The following is a 14,968-nucleotide window of genomic DNA, read 5'->3' as shown; positions in this document are numbered from 1 at the left end:
GCTGCAGCTAGTGCCTCCGGGGGAGAGGAGGCGGTGCGCGGCGTGCGGGGGATGCGGGTGCCTCTCGCATCCCGCATCCTCGGGGGGCGGCGGCGGCGGCGGCGGCAGCAGCAGCTGCAGCGGCGAGGCGGAGCGCGGGGGGCCGGCGCCGCCGCCGCCGTGCAGCTTGGCCAGGCTCTCCGAGTCCTCCTTGCCGCCCACCGGGCGGAAGGCGCTGGAGTGGTGGTACCCTCCGCCCGCCTTGCGCCCGCCCGCCGCCTCCAGCAGGTGCGGGTGGTGCGGGGGGACCCTCCCGCCGCCGCCGCCGCCGCTGCCCCCGTCGGAAGCGGCGGGCGAGGCGGGCTCGGCGCTGCCACCGGGGGGCGACTCGAACAGCGGGTCCCGGGCGGCGGCGGCGGCGGCGGGCGCGGACGGGGGAGCGGCGGCGGGCGGCGTCCCCAGCCCCGCCGGCCCCGTCCCCAGCCCCGCCGGCCCCGCCTCGCCGCCGGGCTCCGACAGGTCCAGGAAAGCCTGGCGCAGCAGGCCCGCCCCGTCCCCCCCCAGCGAGCATCCCAGGGCGCCGGGGGGCTGCGGCGGCGGCTGCAGGTAGGTGGGCACCGGCAGCCCGCCCGGGGTGCGCGGCGGCCAGAACATGCAGAAGGGCGGGTAGAAGGCGGCGTCCTTCCTGCCCGGCCAGAAGAGCCCCGAGAGCCCGCCGCCCGCCGCCGCCGCCCCGCCGGCCTTGTGCGCGGCCGCCCCGCCGAGGGCATCGCCGCCGCCGCCCTCCTCCTTCTTGTGGCAGAGCCCGAAGGCGGCGGCGGGGAAGCCGTAGGGGTGCGGGAAGAGCCCGCCGCAGCCGGGGAACTTCTGGAGCATGCCTCCGAAGGAGCCCTTGCTGGGCACCGGGATGACGGGGTAGCTCCGCGGGCTCTTTCCGCCGTGCGCCGCCGCCACCGCCTCCTGCAGCTCCTCGTCCTCCTCGAAGCGCGGCCGCTTCTGGTGCAGGTCGGGAGGGGCGGCCAGGAGGTGCGGGCTGAGCAGCCCGCCGCCCACCACCGCCGCCGCCTTCACCGAGCCCAGCGGGTGGCAGGCAGCGGGGGCGGCGGCGGCGGGGGCCGGCGGGGCGGGCGGCAGGGCTCGCTTGCGGCTGCCGCCGTTGAACATGGCCTTGACATCCTCCCAGGCGAAGACCAGCTCATCCTGGGGGCTCTTGTCGGTCAGCTTCAGGTGGCGGCGCCAGGAGTTGAAGTTGGCGGCGTCGGGCTGGGTGTACTTGGCGTCGGGGGTGCGGTGGGAGTGAAAGATGAACTTGTTGGGCGAGAAGTACATGCTGCAGTAGCTGCACTTGATGCACTTGGCCCGGGAGCTGTTGTAGCGGGCCGGGATGAAGCTCCCGCGGCATCCCCAGGCGCACTCGTGGGATACGTCGAAGGCGAAGTTATCCGGCAATTTGGGGGGCCGGTTCTCCCCCAAGAAGGACTTGCAGAGGCGCTCTGCCTCCCTCTTGGTGATCATGCCGCAGCGGCGGGAGGAGATGGGCATGGCCCCGGCCCGCCGCAGGATCTCCAGCTGCACCGGCGTGCACTGCACGCAGGTGATGCCCAGGGCCACCCGCCGGTTGTGGATCTCGTTGTAGCTGAAGTTTTTGAGGAGGGTGTTGGAGATCTGCGCCAGGCACAGCCGCTCCTGCCCGTCGATCACCAGGGAGACGATGGGGATGCCGTAGAGGATCACCTGCCCCACCTGGTTGGGCTTCATGGCGGCGTGGCCGGCCCTCGGCTGGTTCATGGGGTCCGGCGGGTACGCGCTGGACGGCGACGGCAGCAAGATATCGGTGGGGCCGGGCAGCGGGCTGGTGGCCATCGTCTCAGCGGCGGGGGGGCTGCTCTGCTCTAGCTGCGAGAGGGGAGGGGGACAGAGACACAGCGCAGTCAGCCGAGCGCTCGCAGGGATGGGGGGGTCCCCGCCGCACCCACCCCGTCCACCCCCCGCTCCTCCGGTCTGCCGGCACGGGGAGGTTTGCTCAGCAATCCTGACTCCCCCGAACCTCCTCTGTCCTCGCCGGGGGTGTCCCCGGAGCTGCCCGCCCCCGCGCATCCCGGCTCTCCGACGTGCGCATCCCACCGCGGGTGCGCAGATGGCGGTACACGAGCGAACCGTCCCCGTTCGGAAGAACCCCCGACGCACGGGCGCTTCGACCCCAAACCCGCAGCACAGCCGCGTGTCCTTCTCCCCGTTCTGGAAACCCACCGCAACCCGGGAGGGCTCCCCGCGGAGCCTCCGCGGGCACACGGCGACCGAGGAGCGGTCCCCTCTTCTCACGCCGCGGGATGGGGAAAGCACGGAAAAAGAACGAAAAAACCACGAAGTTTCGGCGCTCCCCGCGGTTACCCGGGCATCCTCCCTCCACCCGGCTCCCGTTACCTCCGCGGCCGCGTTCCGGCCGTGCCGCCGCCAGACCTTCCTCCTCCTCCTCCACCTCCAGCAGCCTCCGGCAGGGAGGGAAGCGCATCCCCGCTCCCGCCGCCGCGGAGCCGCGCGGCCGGACAGAGCCCCCCGCTCCCGGTGCGCGGCCCCCGTGGGCGCCCTGACGTCAGCGGCCCGGGGGGCGGACGGGGCCGGACCCACCGCACGCTCCCCCCCGACGGTGGGTGGTGAGCGGGGCTGGGGGCGGCTCCCCCATCGCTCCCGTCCTCCCTCTCTCCCTCCCCGCACCGGGAGGGGATGCGGGCGCCCCGTCGGGGCCCGGCCCTCCCGCCGCCGCCCCCCCGCAAGCGCTGGCCCTGCTCCGCGCACGGTTTCCCGGCGAGAAGCCGGAACGGTGGAAGGTGGAATGCGCTTTGGCTTTTTCCTTTTTTTCTTTTTTTTTTTTTTTTCCGCCTTCCCCTCCTCCTTCCGCCCCTTCACGGTCTGAGATAAATCGCTTCCAAGAAAATGAATATTCTCCTTATGTGCAGGTCCTCTTTTCGGAAATGGTATTTTTTAAGGGATCGGGAGAAATTACAGGGTAGGGGAGGAGAAAAAGTTGGTTTCTTGCCACAGCCGTGTCCTCACGAGCACGAACAGCTTCTCTGTCCTCACTGCCATTCCCAAATACACCGGAGCCATTCATCAGAACCACTTTCACAAGCACCCGGACCCAGATTCTCCATCCCACAAAGATCAATAAAGCGCAAATATGCTCTGTATGGGCTTTTTTAAACTTCTCCCCAGTTGGTTTATGCCCCCAGCTAAGGAAAGAAGGAAACAAATAAAACCCCCCAGCAAATAGATTGCAGCACGGTAGCGGTTTCTGCTTTTTTCTTTTTTTTTTTTTTTTTTTCCTTGTGAATACGGTGAACTGAAAACGTAGGTTTTTGGGGTTTTTTTACACGAATCACCTCCAAAAGGTTGTGGGTCTCAACTGCCTCTCTGCGCAGCGCTGGGAGAGGACGGGGCGACCCCGCCACGACCCCCTCCCGCCCCAAGGCAGAAGGCAAATTCCGCTCAACGTCGCTGCTTCCCACCGAGGAAAACTGCAGAAAAACGGCCAAAACCCGGGAAAATGAAAAACTCATTCCTAGCCAAAACGGGGACACAACAGGACCGTCAGGTGTTTCCTAATATAATTCTGATTTACTTTCCTTTTACAAAAATATTTGCATCTCTTTTTCTTTCCATGCACATGACCAGTACTTAGTATTTCTGCACATTTAGCCATGAAAACTTGGTGATTTTTTTTTTTTTTTTTTTTTTTGTATGTATCTCCTTTTTTCCTCGGGCACCACAGATCCAGACGCAAATCTCTACACCGACCTTTCCCAGGACATCCACACTAAACCTCACACCCTCTCTCCTCTGTCCGGGTATTGCTCGGGTCCTCGCTAACAATAATAGTAATAGTAATAGTAATAGTAATAGTAATAGTAATAGTAGTAATAATAATAATAATAATAATAATAATATCATCACACCTCTCCTTATTACTCCTGTCACTTCTTATTAAACCTTGCTCTTCCCCGTGTCGCAACTGTCACAGGGAGACTTCCCCCTTTCCCCTCCCTCCTACTTTTTCCCGATCCTCTTCTGCAAGGAGCCTGCTGCTTTCGTGTGAGCAATGGCTATAAGCCTCACATTGGTGACATTTTAATCAATGCTTCCTAGCCAGGCTGACATGAATTTTACACTTCAAAACTCTCCTCCGTCAGCTAATTGATTCAAATTGTTTTATTGGTTAAACCCGTGTCACACATTGTATGATCTATTACCACGCCTCGGAGAAAATCTCTCCTCCTGTCTTCGCTCCCAGGTCGGCACCAGGAGGGACCGGGGGTTTTAGGGAGAAGCCGCTTGACCCTGCGGATGCTCAGTGCCTGCATCCCCGCAGCGGCCGCCGGGCAGAGCTCTCCGCTCTCTCGGTCACCCGGCGGCTTTTCCCGGACCATTCCCGGGAGAACCGGGGATGGGCGACTTGGCCCCAGGCTCTGAGCCCGGCGCTGGAAGAGGACGGGAAGCGGTTGCAGGAGGGGAAAGGGATCAGAGGGTTTTGCAAAACACCTCCTGCGAAGGGAGAGGCGGAAAACTCAGGCTCGGGACAGGGTCGTCGCTAGCCAGCGACTACATTTTATTTTGTGGTGACTAAACGAAAAGTAAAACTGAACTGCTTTTTTTCTTCCTTTTTACTTGTTTTTCTTTTCCTTTTTGTCACCTGCTTGATGCTGTTGACCTTCCTGAATTCCATTGTAAAAACTGAGTGGCTTCCTTCATTCCCTTTAAAGGGAAAACTCAGATCCAGGGGAAGGGATGTCCCGCGGAGGGGGAAGGTGCAAGGGCCACCAAATTTTGGGACAGAGAGTGGCCCACACCAGCACCGTGGAGAAGCGGGGCAAGAATACACCGTTTTCTCTACTTTTTCTTACTTCAGCCTGCTGGGAAACCTCACGGGGTAGCACGACCTCAGTGCGGGCGTGGCGGGGGTGGTTTGGCAGGGAAAGCGGCCGGGAGGATCCCGCAGGTGTCCCCGGGCGGGCTGCTCCGGCCTCCGCCAACCCCAGCGGGGTCTCCGCGGGTCGGATGGAGCCCACCCTGACCACGACGAGGGCAGGAAGGGAATTCCCGCTGGAGCTGGGGTGTCCGCACTCCCCCTCACTGGTGGCTGCGGATCTGGGCTCCTGTCCTGATGCCGACTCCAATTTCTCCAATTTCGTTGTTTGAAGTCACCTCTCAGCAGAGGAGTGGAAAAGGTGGGCAAACTCCACGCAGACCCCTGGAAGGGCTGACTCCCTGGAGTCCTGACTCCTTTTCCCTCCTCTGTCGCGATTCTGCCTCGGAGCGGCCGAGCGGGAGGCGACAGCAGCTCATCCTCCCGCTGCAGATCGCTCCGTGTGGAAACGGGCAGCGGGGAAAAGCGGCCAAGTTTAAATCACCCCAACCCACCCTCATGGCCTTTATTTACTTCCAGAGCGCTTAAATATTGTAGCAGAGAGGCCACGAGAGGAAAGATAACCTCGGTGCGTTTAAAAAACCACAAAGAAAACCACCCCCAACGCGAATCCATTCCCTCCTCCCACCCCTTCACATCCCATTGAAACTTCCAGCCGGGCAAGTAGCAGGCACACGAGGTATTGTTGTAAAACCTCTCCTCCTAACAAAATTTAGACAGCAAAGTTTGTGGTGGTTTTTTTTTTTTTTTTTTTTTTTTTTTAATACTTTTGTGTATATTTCGCTTGCATTGCTTGGTCTAGAGCGAAGCTCCTTTCTAGGTAGCGTTTTTTTTTAATCGCACTTTATTATATTAAGCAGAAAGGGCATTTGGAATAGAGGAGGTCCCATCTGGAAAACCCCGGAGCTCATTTAGATCACATCACTTCGGGCTTTTGTCTCTGCTCTTGAATAACCCAGCTAGACACAACAAAAGGGCAGAGATCTCTACGTGGAGTTTTTTCAGTGGCAAAAGGACGCCTCGGAAAGATGCTTCTATATTCGTAATAACGAGGGGGGAAACGACTCCACGGGATCTTCTCTAGGTTCTCGAAAGACACCAGGAGAGTTCAGGGATGAGGCATTTTTGGATAGTTTTTTTTACCACGCCAGCAGCTGAAATCCAGCACGCCGGCTGAAGGGACGGAACCGAGGACGGCACCTTTTGTCTGATGGAGGTCTCTTAAATTCTCGGTTTGATACGCTCGGAGCGATCCAAAGCCGAGGTGGTCCTCGCCCAAGGTACGTGCGGACCGCAGCCAGGAGGCGCGGATACCCCCGCGGGGGAAGGCTGCCCACCAGCCCCCCCGGCATCGCTCACCGATAGAAACAGCGCCTCGAAAAAAAGCGATCTATCATTTTGTTTTATCCTACGGGAAGGGACTGGCAGCCCGGGAGGAGATGGGCGCTTCCTAACCTTCCATTCAGCTCTGTTTGTTTCTGTTCTGCCTGAGGATGGGGTGGCGGGGAGGAAAAGAGCTGCAAGTTTAGGTGCGCGTGAATTAACAACCCCAGGGGGTGGTGGACTGGGAGGGGAAAAAAAAAAAAGATCCCAAACGAAAAATAGCCACCTCAGCTATTGATTTTTTTTTTTTTCCCAAACGCATAAATTAAAGAGCCCTGAACATCTCGCATCAGAAACGTGCCTGCTCCAAAGTATTTAAACGAGCAACGAATTTCCACGGTGGCGAAGCAGGGCCCCAGCCGGGCTGTGATGGGGAGCAGCGATCCCAAACTCCTGAGAGAAACGTGACGAAGAGTCATCACGTCAGTAAATAATTCAATTTTGCGTCTTTCAGAGCCCAGTAACCTTGGGTGTCTTAGAAAGCAGATTGTACAAACAGGCAATTAAGATGAGCACAGAGACTTTCAGAGGAGATATAATGAACCAGCTTTAATTACTATCTTGAAATTAAAAATGTAATATACAGATTTAAATTTATTTTCACCTAAATTGTGTATAAAATTATATGGCGTTCCCCGCCCCACCCCCCTTTTCCCAGGCTAAGAAACGAATTGCCACCAAGCTTGCCACTAAAAAGTCTGAAGTACTTTCCAAGCCCTGCTCCCCAACACGCAGTAATAATGATACATTTATCATTACTGATGACCGCCCACTGGTTTATTATTGCTTTGTTGCAACTATTACAATCAAGAGATTTCTTTATTTACTGTTAACATTCACTTAAAGCTGAATGTTAATGACTCTTCTGAATTCACCGAAGACTTTTCCGTTATATTTCAGGAGTAGTTACGGTTTGGGTTTCAGAAACGGCAGAAAAGGAGGAGAGAAGCTGGGTGGTGGTTTGCTCCTGGCTTTTATTTATTTCTTTTTTTTCTTTCCTTCTTAAAAGGCTGTTTAAGAGGATTTATCTAAGTCGGATTTTCAACAAAGAGTAGCAAAAGCCTTGGCGTAATGTACGTTCTTGACTGTAGCTAATTATGAGTGTATTTTATTACAGGAGATTCATTCATTATTGATAAATGTTTGCAGTAACTTCCTGCTATGTAGAGTTGTATTTTACGATGAATAAACAACCTATGGGGATTGGGAGTGTTTGGCTTTTACGCTTCTGCACTCTTTGACAGTTCCCATTACCCACTTCGGGGTCTGGCTTGTCACCTTCCCTCTCTCTACACCCAAAAGCAACTTCTTTCCTCTTCCTTCACCACCGAATTCCTCTCGTTCCTTTAGCCCCTGTCATGATTCCAGGATTACCATCTTTTAAAAAGTGATTTGTACAGTACAGCATTTTACTACAGGCACTCTTCCCTACAGCCAGCTCCACATGGATGTCTCCAAAGGGTCGCACAGACCGGGCTGGGCTCCTGTTTCGGGCCAGCCGATGGGCAGGAGCTGTGCAACAAGCAGGCAACGCACAGGAAGGGCTTGGAGGGCGGGGAAAAGGGTTTCCCCGAGGGCTCCCCGCTTCGGCTCCAGCTCCCGGACCCCCAAAGCTTTGGAGTTGAAGCCAGCAAAAAACCACTAATTAATAATAATTTAAAATACCTATTTTCCGGCCCCCCGCCGGCTTTTAAACATCGGAGCCTCTGTTTAAGCGGGGGAGTCACCTCTCACAGGCTGGTGGTCGCCTCTTATCCCACCTCCCCTAAAAATCAGCCACTTCCCAGGGAAGGAGGGTCTTTCCAGCGGGGAAAAGCCGACCTGTCTGGGGCAGAGGCGCAGCGCTGCGCTCACACCCGCATCCCCCCGCCCCATCCCGGGGCTGGCAGCGCTGCGCGGCCGCCGAGAGCTCCGTGCGCTCCCCTCCCCAGGGGACCGGGAGGTCCCCGCTTTGCACTTGGGGACCAGACAGCCCTGCTCGTCCCTTCCCATCTCCACGCCCGGCCCGAAGTTCGCGGCTCGTAAGGGAAATGGAAAAGCTGTACGTATATGAAAGTCTACATGTGTGTAAGAGGCACGGAACGAGGAGCGGCGCATCCCGGAGGGGCAGAGGAGCGGCGCGGCTCCAAACCATCCCCTCCGCGGCACCCCAAACTTGCGGGGGGCTTCTCTCTCCCATCGGCGCCCTCCCAGCCATATCCCACCAGGCAGCGAACAGCCGCTTTCCACCCACCACCCCTCCACGGCCAGCACGACCCTGCGACATATCGCGACATCGCTGTTTGCTCCGGGAAGGGACGGTCACACCCAAATCCGGAGGTTTCCGCTCAGCTCAGCCTACCTGGACACCCGGGCTCCATGGGCTCTCGGGGGCTGTGGCCGGTGCGGGGCCGCTCTCGCTCCGCGGCAGCTCCGCGGCGCGCAAGTTTGGCTCCCGCGTCTGCCGCGGCGGCTGTGCCGCGGGTGGGTCGGGTCTCGGACGCCTTCTAGCAGCCAGGCAGCGCCTTGCAAGCGGTGAGGGGAAGCCGCCCCCTTCCCCGGCCCCCTCCCCTCGCTGGGGGGAGAACGGCGGCCGCCCCCGCCCCGCCGCTACCCCGGGGCAGGTCCGCCCCGACGGCTGCGGAGGATGGGAGGAGGGTACCCCCCACATTCTCCCCGCCTGGAGGGGGGGCAAGAGGGACCCTGTTGCAGGGGCGGACTCTGCTTGCCCAAGCTCCCCCCGCCCCAAACTTCCCCCAAAATTTCCTCTTCCCTGAAAAAAAAAATAAAAAAAAAAAGAATGCGGGCGAGCCGCCCCCCCCACGCCCCCCACCCCCCAAATTGTGATTGTTTTGAGGGACAGCGGGACGGGTGTCCCCACAAGCACAAGTCCCTGAGAGAGATTAAGGGGTGTGTGGGGGGCACTGCCACCTCCTCCAAGCCCTCGCACTCCCGCAGAGCCCCCGTCCCCAGCAAAACGCCTCCCGCAGATCACTCGACGTGCGGAACAAGGCGGCTGCTTAAAAACACAAAGCCGGAGCCCTAATGAGTTCAATTACAATGTGGTAAACACATTGCCTCTACGCTTTAATTAAGCCGGCTGTCCAATTTTAACTCATTAGTAATTCATTAAGAGAACAGCCTTTAGCTGGCTGCGAGGAGTTCCGAAGCTGGTGCGGTTAGCGCCGCGTACATCCCAGCGTATCTGAGGATGGGAGAGCGGTGTGTGTCCGTCCTCCCCCAGAAAAGGGGACTCCTGGGCCCCAAAGGGACATCACCTGTTGACCCAGCTGCTGTGGGACGTCCTCGTACGGGAAGGGGACGTGAAGGTGTCGGACTGGGGAGGAGGAAAGGAGTTCTGAGTTTACCCGGGACGCCTCGTCCCTCCTCCCTCGGGAGAAGCCGGACCGATTTACGAGCAGGTGGAGGGACACACTAGGGACTGCGGAATCACCGCGCCCCATTATTAAAAAAATAAACAAAAAAATATATATAAAATAGTGAAATAACGGAGAAAGTGTTTGAAACATATCTGGGCCAAGAAACAGGTCAAATTTGCCCGAGAAGCAGATTTGGCTTGATGAGTGACCCCAGGGGTCTGCAGAGCTGGGTCTTGTCTCTCCGCCCGGCGGAGCTGGAGGGGAGACTGTGAACCCCCAAAATATCCGCTCACCCCGCTCCGCGGAACCCTGCGCTTCTCTCCGCGCCTCTCTCCGCCCGACGTGGCGGCTGCGGGGGCACCGCAGCAAAACGCGCTGGGGCAGCCCGCGGTTCCCTGCGCTCCGCGGTTCCCTGCGCTCCGCGGTTCCCTGCGCTGTTCTTGCAGCGAGCCGCAGCGTCCCGCGTGTCCGAGGATGACGGCGGCGGAGCGGGGATTTAGGGTTTCCCGCTGCAGCTACGGCCCCATTGAGGGTTAAAGCATTTTCCCTTCAAATTGCGATGCTTGGGGCGGCTCTGAGGCGGGCCGGGCTGGGCACCCCCAAACCTTGCCCAAATTCCATCCCACTAGGATCGCTGCTTTTTAAGTGTTTGTGTTATGAGTGTAGTTATCGTTTTAGCACAGCTCCAACAGGCTGAAGGTTGCATTTGTGTTTTTTTTTTCTTCTAGATCTACTGAAAGTTTATTTTCCTTTCTTCCTTTATTGTTTGCTATCTTTGACATTTAAAATCTGAATATGCAAAAGTATTTATTCACTACTGCCAGGTTCTTCACAAAAACACACACACACAACACTACAGAAATATTTTAGAAACAAGTTTGTTTATATTATTTTAATTTTAATTTGTTTGTTTGCTTGACCACAAGCATTTATCTGATCCCAGACACATTCAGAAGTCTTTATTTTTTTCTTGCCTCTCTCCTTGGCTGGGCTGCTTGCAGTGTCCCCAGCCTAGCACGGGCACTTGTCACCTCTGCTGTGTCCCCTGCCCCAGCTCAGCTCCAGCTCAGGAGGAGGAGGCAGGTTCAGGACCTCTGAGTTACTAAGCAGAAAAAGGGGGGCTTCGAACTCTAGATCTGAGTTGTAAACGACTAAATCCCTTCTGAAGAAGCCTTTAGGCAGACATCTCAAGAAGAAACCCTTAATAAGAGTCGTCTCCTTTGGGGAGTAGATTGGGAGCAGTTATCTCTTTAAAGCAGTTTTTCCTTTTTCACATCGCGGGCCCTCTCTGCCATAGTCTTGATTTTCATTTGGCTCCAGGCTTGCAAAATCGGATTGTCTGGAATTAAGAGATTTGAATATTGTTCCTCTTGATGTCAAAGAAATTTTTTTTCCCCCAATCAAAAAGGAATATCATACATGCAGGATCAAGCTCCAGAGGAAGGCAAGTCTGTGGGCACCCTACTCAGGGCTCAAAAGCAGAGATGTTTAACCTGTTGCTCTGTTGCCTTTGTCACCTTCTCTTTATTATCAGATCTTTAAAAAAATTGCCCCGGAAGCTAAAAGAATATTGCTAATCTATTTCCAGAAACATCTTCCACTCGTTTGTCTTGACTAGCAAAGCACTGTCTTCTGGACACCCAGGGGACAATCTTCCTCCAGAGCCTCCTGGTATAAATCTAAAAATAATCTTGAAGCCAGTGGGCTACAATTCATTTTATTACCCCAGTGTTAATCTAGAATAGGTACATAAAAACTGTTAGGACAATTAATCTGAATTAATTTCCAAAGTGAATTAAATTAAATTGAATGAAGACCACCTGAATTCTGAATAAGAACAACCTTCACAGGGGTTTCACGCAGTTTAATTAATCCACTTTTAAATTCTCACCTTCAGCTAATTTGGGTTATTTTCCTGAGTGTCCCCATGCAGGCAAAATCTTAGAGGTAAACGTGGCTCAGGGGAATTCCTCTGGATTTACCCAGATGTAATTTAGAACAGAAATGTATCCTCTAATACTCTTTGACCACAGCACAGAAATTATGCAGAAATGAGAGATGTATAAATTGTGCTACAACACGGAGATCAGCTTTATGAAGGAAACCTTTCCCAAAAGTTTTTTTAAATTTTTTTAAAATTGTTTTTCTGTCTGCTGTCTCCCTGTACCTCTGTGTGTATAAATGCAGGTACGTGTGTATGCAGACGTGCACATTACGGATGTGTGCTCTGTTTGACTTTGCTCTATTTGTTTAATCCATTAAACCTTCTCCTCTGTGCACCTGGGACTCCCATTGAAGTTAAACTGGGGGCTGAAGAAACAGCAGGATCAGCTGGCTGGGAGAGAGCTCAGCACTGCACCTACACAGCTGAAATAGGACGGCAAACCTGAAACCCACAGCCACTCAGGGCCCAGCAATCTAGGACAAATTTACAAAACCAAGGTTGTCTTCCAAGGAGCAAAGCCCCTTCTACTGGCCGAGGAAGTGCCATCAGCTTTACAAGGGCTGTAGGTGCAGGTGATGTTGTTGTGATATTTATCACAGCATCACAATATTGATGAGATAATGGACACAAAATTCACAGAATTTACAGGTCCTCCACTTTCAGCAGTGCTTGGTGAGTTGGGGAAAGCAAATGGAGCAGGCACAGGAAGGTCTCAATTCCCTCCTCCCAAAAAGCTGCTTCAAACAGCTGATTTGTTATTTCAGCATACAAAGTAACCATACTAGGTGCCGGCTTAAAACACCTGTTTTGAAAATCAAGGGAATTATTTTTCCTTCTGAAATCAGTGGCTGTAGGACTCAAGGGTTAAATCTCCCTAAATTGTACTTCATGACCAATACCATAGAGCCACAGAATGGTTTGGTTTGGTAAGGACCTGAGAGATCATCTATTCCTAATCCCTCTGAGGTGGGCTGGGACATTACAAGTGGCTCCCTGGTGCCTCTGAGGTGAAATTCTCCAGGTCAAGGCAGTCTTCTCCAAGCAGATACTTGTGCCAAACATCCCAGATTGTCACAGCAACAGAGACTCTGAAATAACTCCTCAAATAACCACGTCAATGGGGTAAGGTGTAGCAGTATGATCATGCCAGTGCACATCCAGAAACGTGGAATTTTACTCCTTAGCACAATGAATTACAGCGTGACCTTGCAGAGAGCCATTTATAGACCAACGTTTTAAAGATAAGCTCTCAAATAAGAGTGCCCTGTGAGTAATCTGGTGTGCTGCTCATCTGTCCAGACTGGGCATTTCTGAAAATCAATCTCCTTTGGACTGGGATTTCTCAGTTGACATACCTAAGTTGGAAAAATACGACCTCTTCTTCTAGCCTCAATTTATGCACCTGGAAAGGATGTGTGTGTGTGTGTGAATGTGTTTAGGGAGCATCACTCATCTACCAGCATCTCAGAGAGATTTTACAAAATGTAGTTGAGTTAAAAACTCAAACGTAGCTGAGCTTTCATTCCCACTTTTTCATAACACAGTGGGAAATAAATAAATAACCAAATACCATAGCTAAAAACATCTCTGAAAAGCTGTATAAAAGCTGTATAAAAGCTGTATGAAATGAAAGATATGGAGTAACTTCATAGTTTGATTCAGGTATTTCCAGACTCATCAGGACAGGAAATTTTTGCCAGTCTGTTCCTCTCGCCATCCAAATTGTAATTTCTTGCACCATAAGATCAACCCATTCTGACACTTTCCTTCCATAAATTTGGGTGTGTTTTGGAAAAATTCAAGGCCAGGTTGGAGGAAGCTTTGAGCAACCTGGTCTAGCAGAAGGTGTCCCTGCCCATGGCAGGGTGTTGAAACAAGATTGTCTTTGATGTCTCTTTCAACCCAAACTATTCTGTGATTCAAAGGAAAATTCTCCAACCAATTTGTCACATTTAAAAACGTTGCAACAACCCAATGGAGTCAATCCTTACAATGGACACAGGAGATTTTCAAAACAGGCAGCAGCAAATTTTATGGCACCTACACCTAATACAAAAGGTGAGGATATGGCCACAAGGGGAGGCTAAATGGGATGTTAGGGAAAATTCCTTCATGGAAAGAGTTGCCCAGCCCCACAGGCTGCCCAGGGCAGTGGTGGAGTCCTCATCTCTGGAGTGATTTGCACTAAGGGACATGGGTTAATGGTGAGCTTGGCAGTGCTGAGGGAATGATTTGACTTGATGAATTTAGGATTTTTTCCAACATAAATAAATCTGATTCTTCTGCCTGCTGCTCCCACCGCCTCCTGCTGGGGTTGGGACCACTCACTAAGGCAAGCTGATGGCTTCTGCCTTGGCATCAGCTCACTTAATCACCTCTACGCCTACCTTGCCAGTTCTTTCATTGCTGCCATCTCCACAATTATAATTTAGGCATTTTCAGAGCCTGGGACTTCCCTTGTATAATAGAATTTTCAAGGGCTAGTGAGTTTTTACCAATGGCAGAAACTATTTCATTTCCTTTCCTAGTGTCCTGCCTACTTTTCCAGCTCCCTCATTATGGTTCCTATTTTCTGTTTTCCATCTGTCTGCAGGGTTACCTTTCAGCCTCAAATAGTGAAGTGCTGCTCAGAAACCAAAATTTTCTACCTCCACAAGAGGGGTGTTCCTCATCACAGCTGGAAAGTACTGAGAAGAGACTTAAAAATATCTTCAGCTGATTTTGATGTCAGGGAAAAAAAATTACAAGGATTTGTCCCTAGCATAAACTTGTAAGTTCCTATATTAGGTACCTTAAAAAGGACTTTTATTTCACAGCAATGCTAATACATTTTGATGAGCTGATGTTTAGAAATCAGGCAAGCACAAAACTAATTTCAAAGAAGCGGCATTGTAGATTAGTTTGGCCCAGAAATTAAAGTCTTTCCTATCTGCTTTCATTCATGATTGTTAATTAATTGGTAGGTAATAAACACAGACACCAGTTTTGCAGGAGTAGAAACATGAGGATATCATGGAATAGCTTTCCTGGTGTTAATGTTATGAAGTCAGAGCCAAATTTTCAGGAAAAAAACCTGTAGAGAAGACATGGGAGGTGTTTTTGAAGAGATGCCTACAAGCCATCTGCAACCCAGCTGCTTTTTGTACAGCACTGTGCTCTCCTTTGGGGCCTGACCTTGCTGGTTTATCCCTCTCACAGCTCCAGCCCCAAGGTGGGGTGGATGGTTGAAGTCCTTGGCCAGGCTTGGGGTGCACACCAGACCTGCAGGACAGCTCGACTCAATTCCTTTCTTTGCCACCAGCTGCTCCTCCTGGCCGTGTGTGAGCCATGTGAGTGGTTTTATCTCTCTTTGTGAATTCATAGAATGTTTTGGCTTGGATG

The 14,968-nt window shown here is 53.4% G+C and overlaps 1 protein-coding gene across 1 annotated transcript in view; it reads right to left on the bottom strand.

The window, feature by feature from the left end:
- SKOR2 (SKI family transcriptional corepressor 2) overlaps positions 1–8,694 on the bottom strand; it is a 33,151-nt gene extending 24,457 nt beyond the window's left edge. Inside the window, exons 1-2 of the mRNA XM_042780158.1 lie at positions 8,625–8,694; positions 1–1,875 (exon numbers count right to left, since the gene is read on the bottom strand). The exon at positions 1–1,875 is cut by the window's left edge and continues 366 nt beyond it. Coding sequence (XP_042636092.1) covers positions 1–1,842 — 1,842 coding nt within the window. The 5' untranslated portion in view covers positions 1,843–1,875; positions 8,625–8,694. The remainder of the gene's footprint in view (positions 1,876–8,624) is intronic.
- Positions 8,695–14,968: the final 6,274 nt, after the last annotated feature.

Source organism: Catharus ustulatus, chromosome Z (assembly GCF_009819885.2).
Source record: "Catharus ustulatus isolate bCatUst1 chromosome Z, bCatUst1.pri.v2, whole genome shotgun sequence".
In the NCBI taxonomy this organism is placed as follows: domain Eukaryota; kingdom Metazoa; phylum Chordata; class Aves; order Passeriformes; family Turdidae; genus Catharus; species Catharus ustulatus.
Note: the sequence above shows the minus strand (reverse complement) of the source record. Positions and strands in the feature narration are given on the sequence as shown.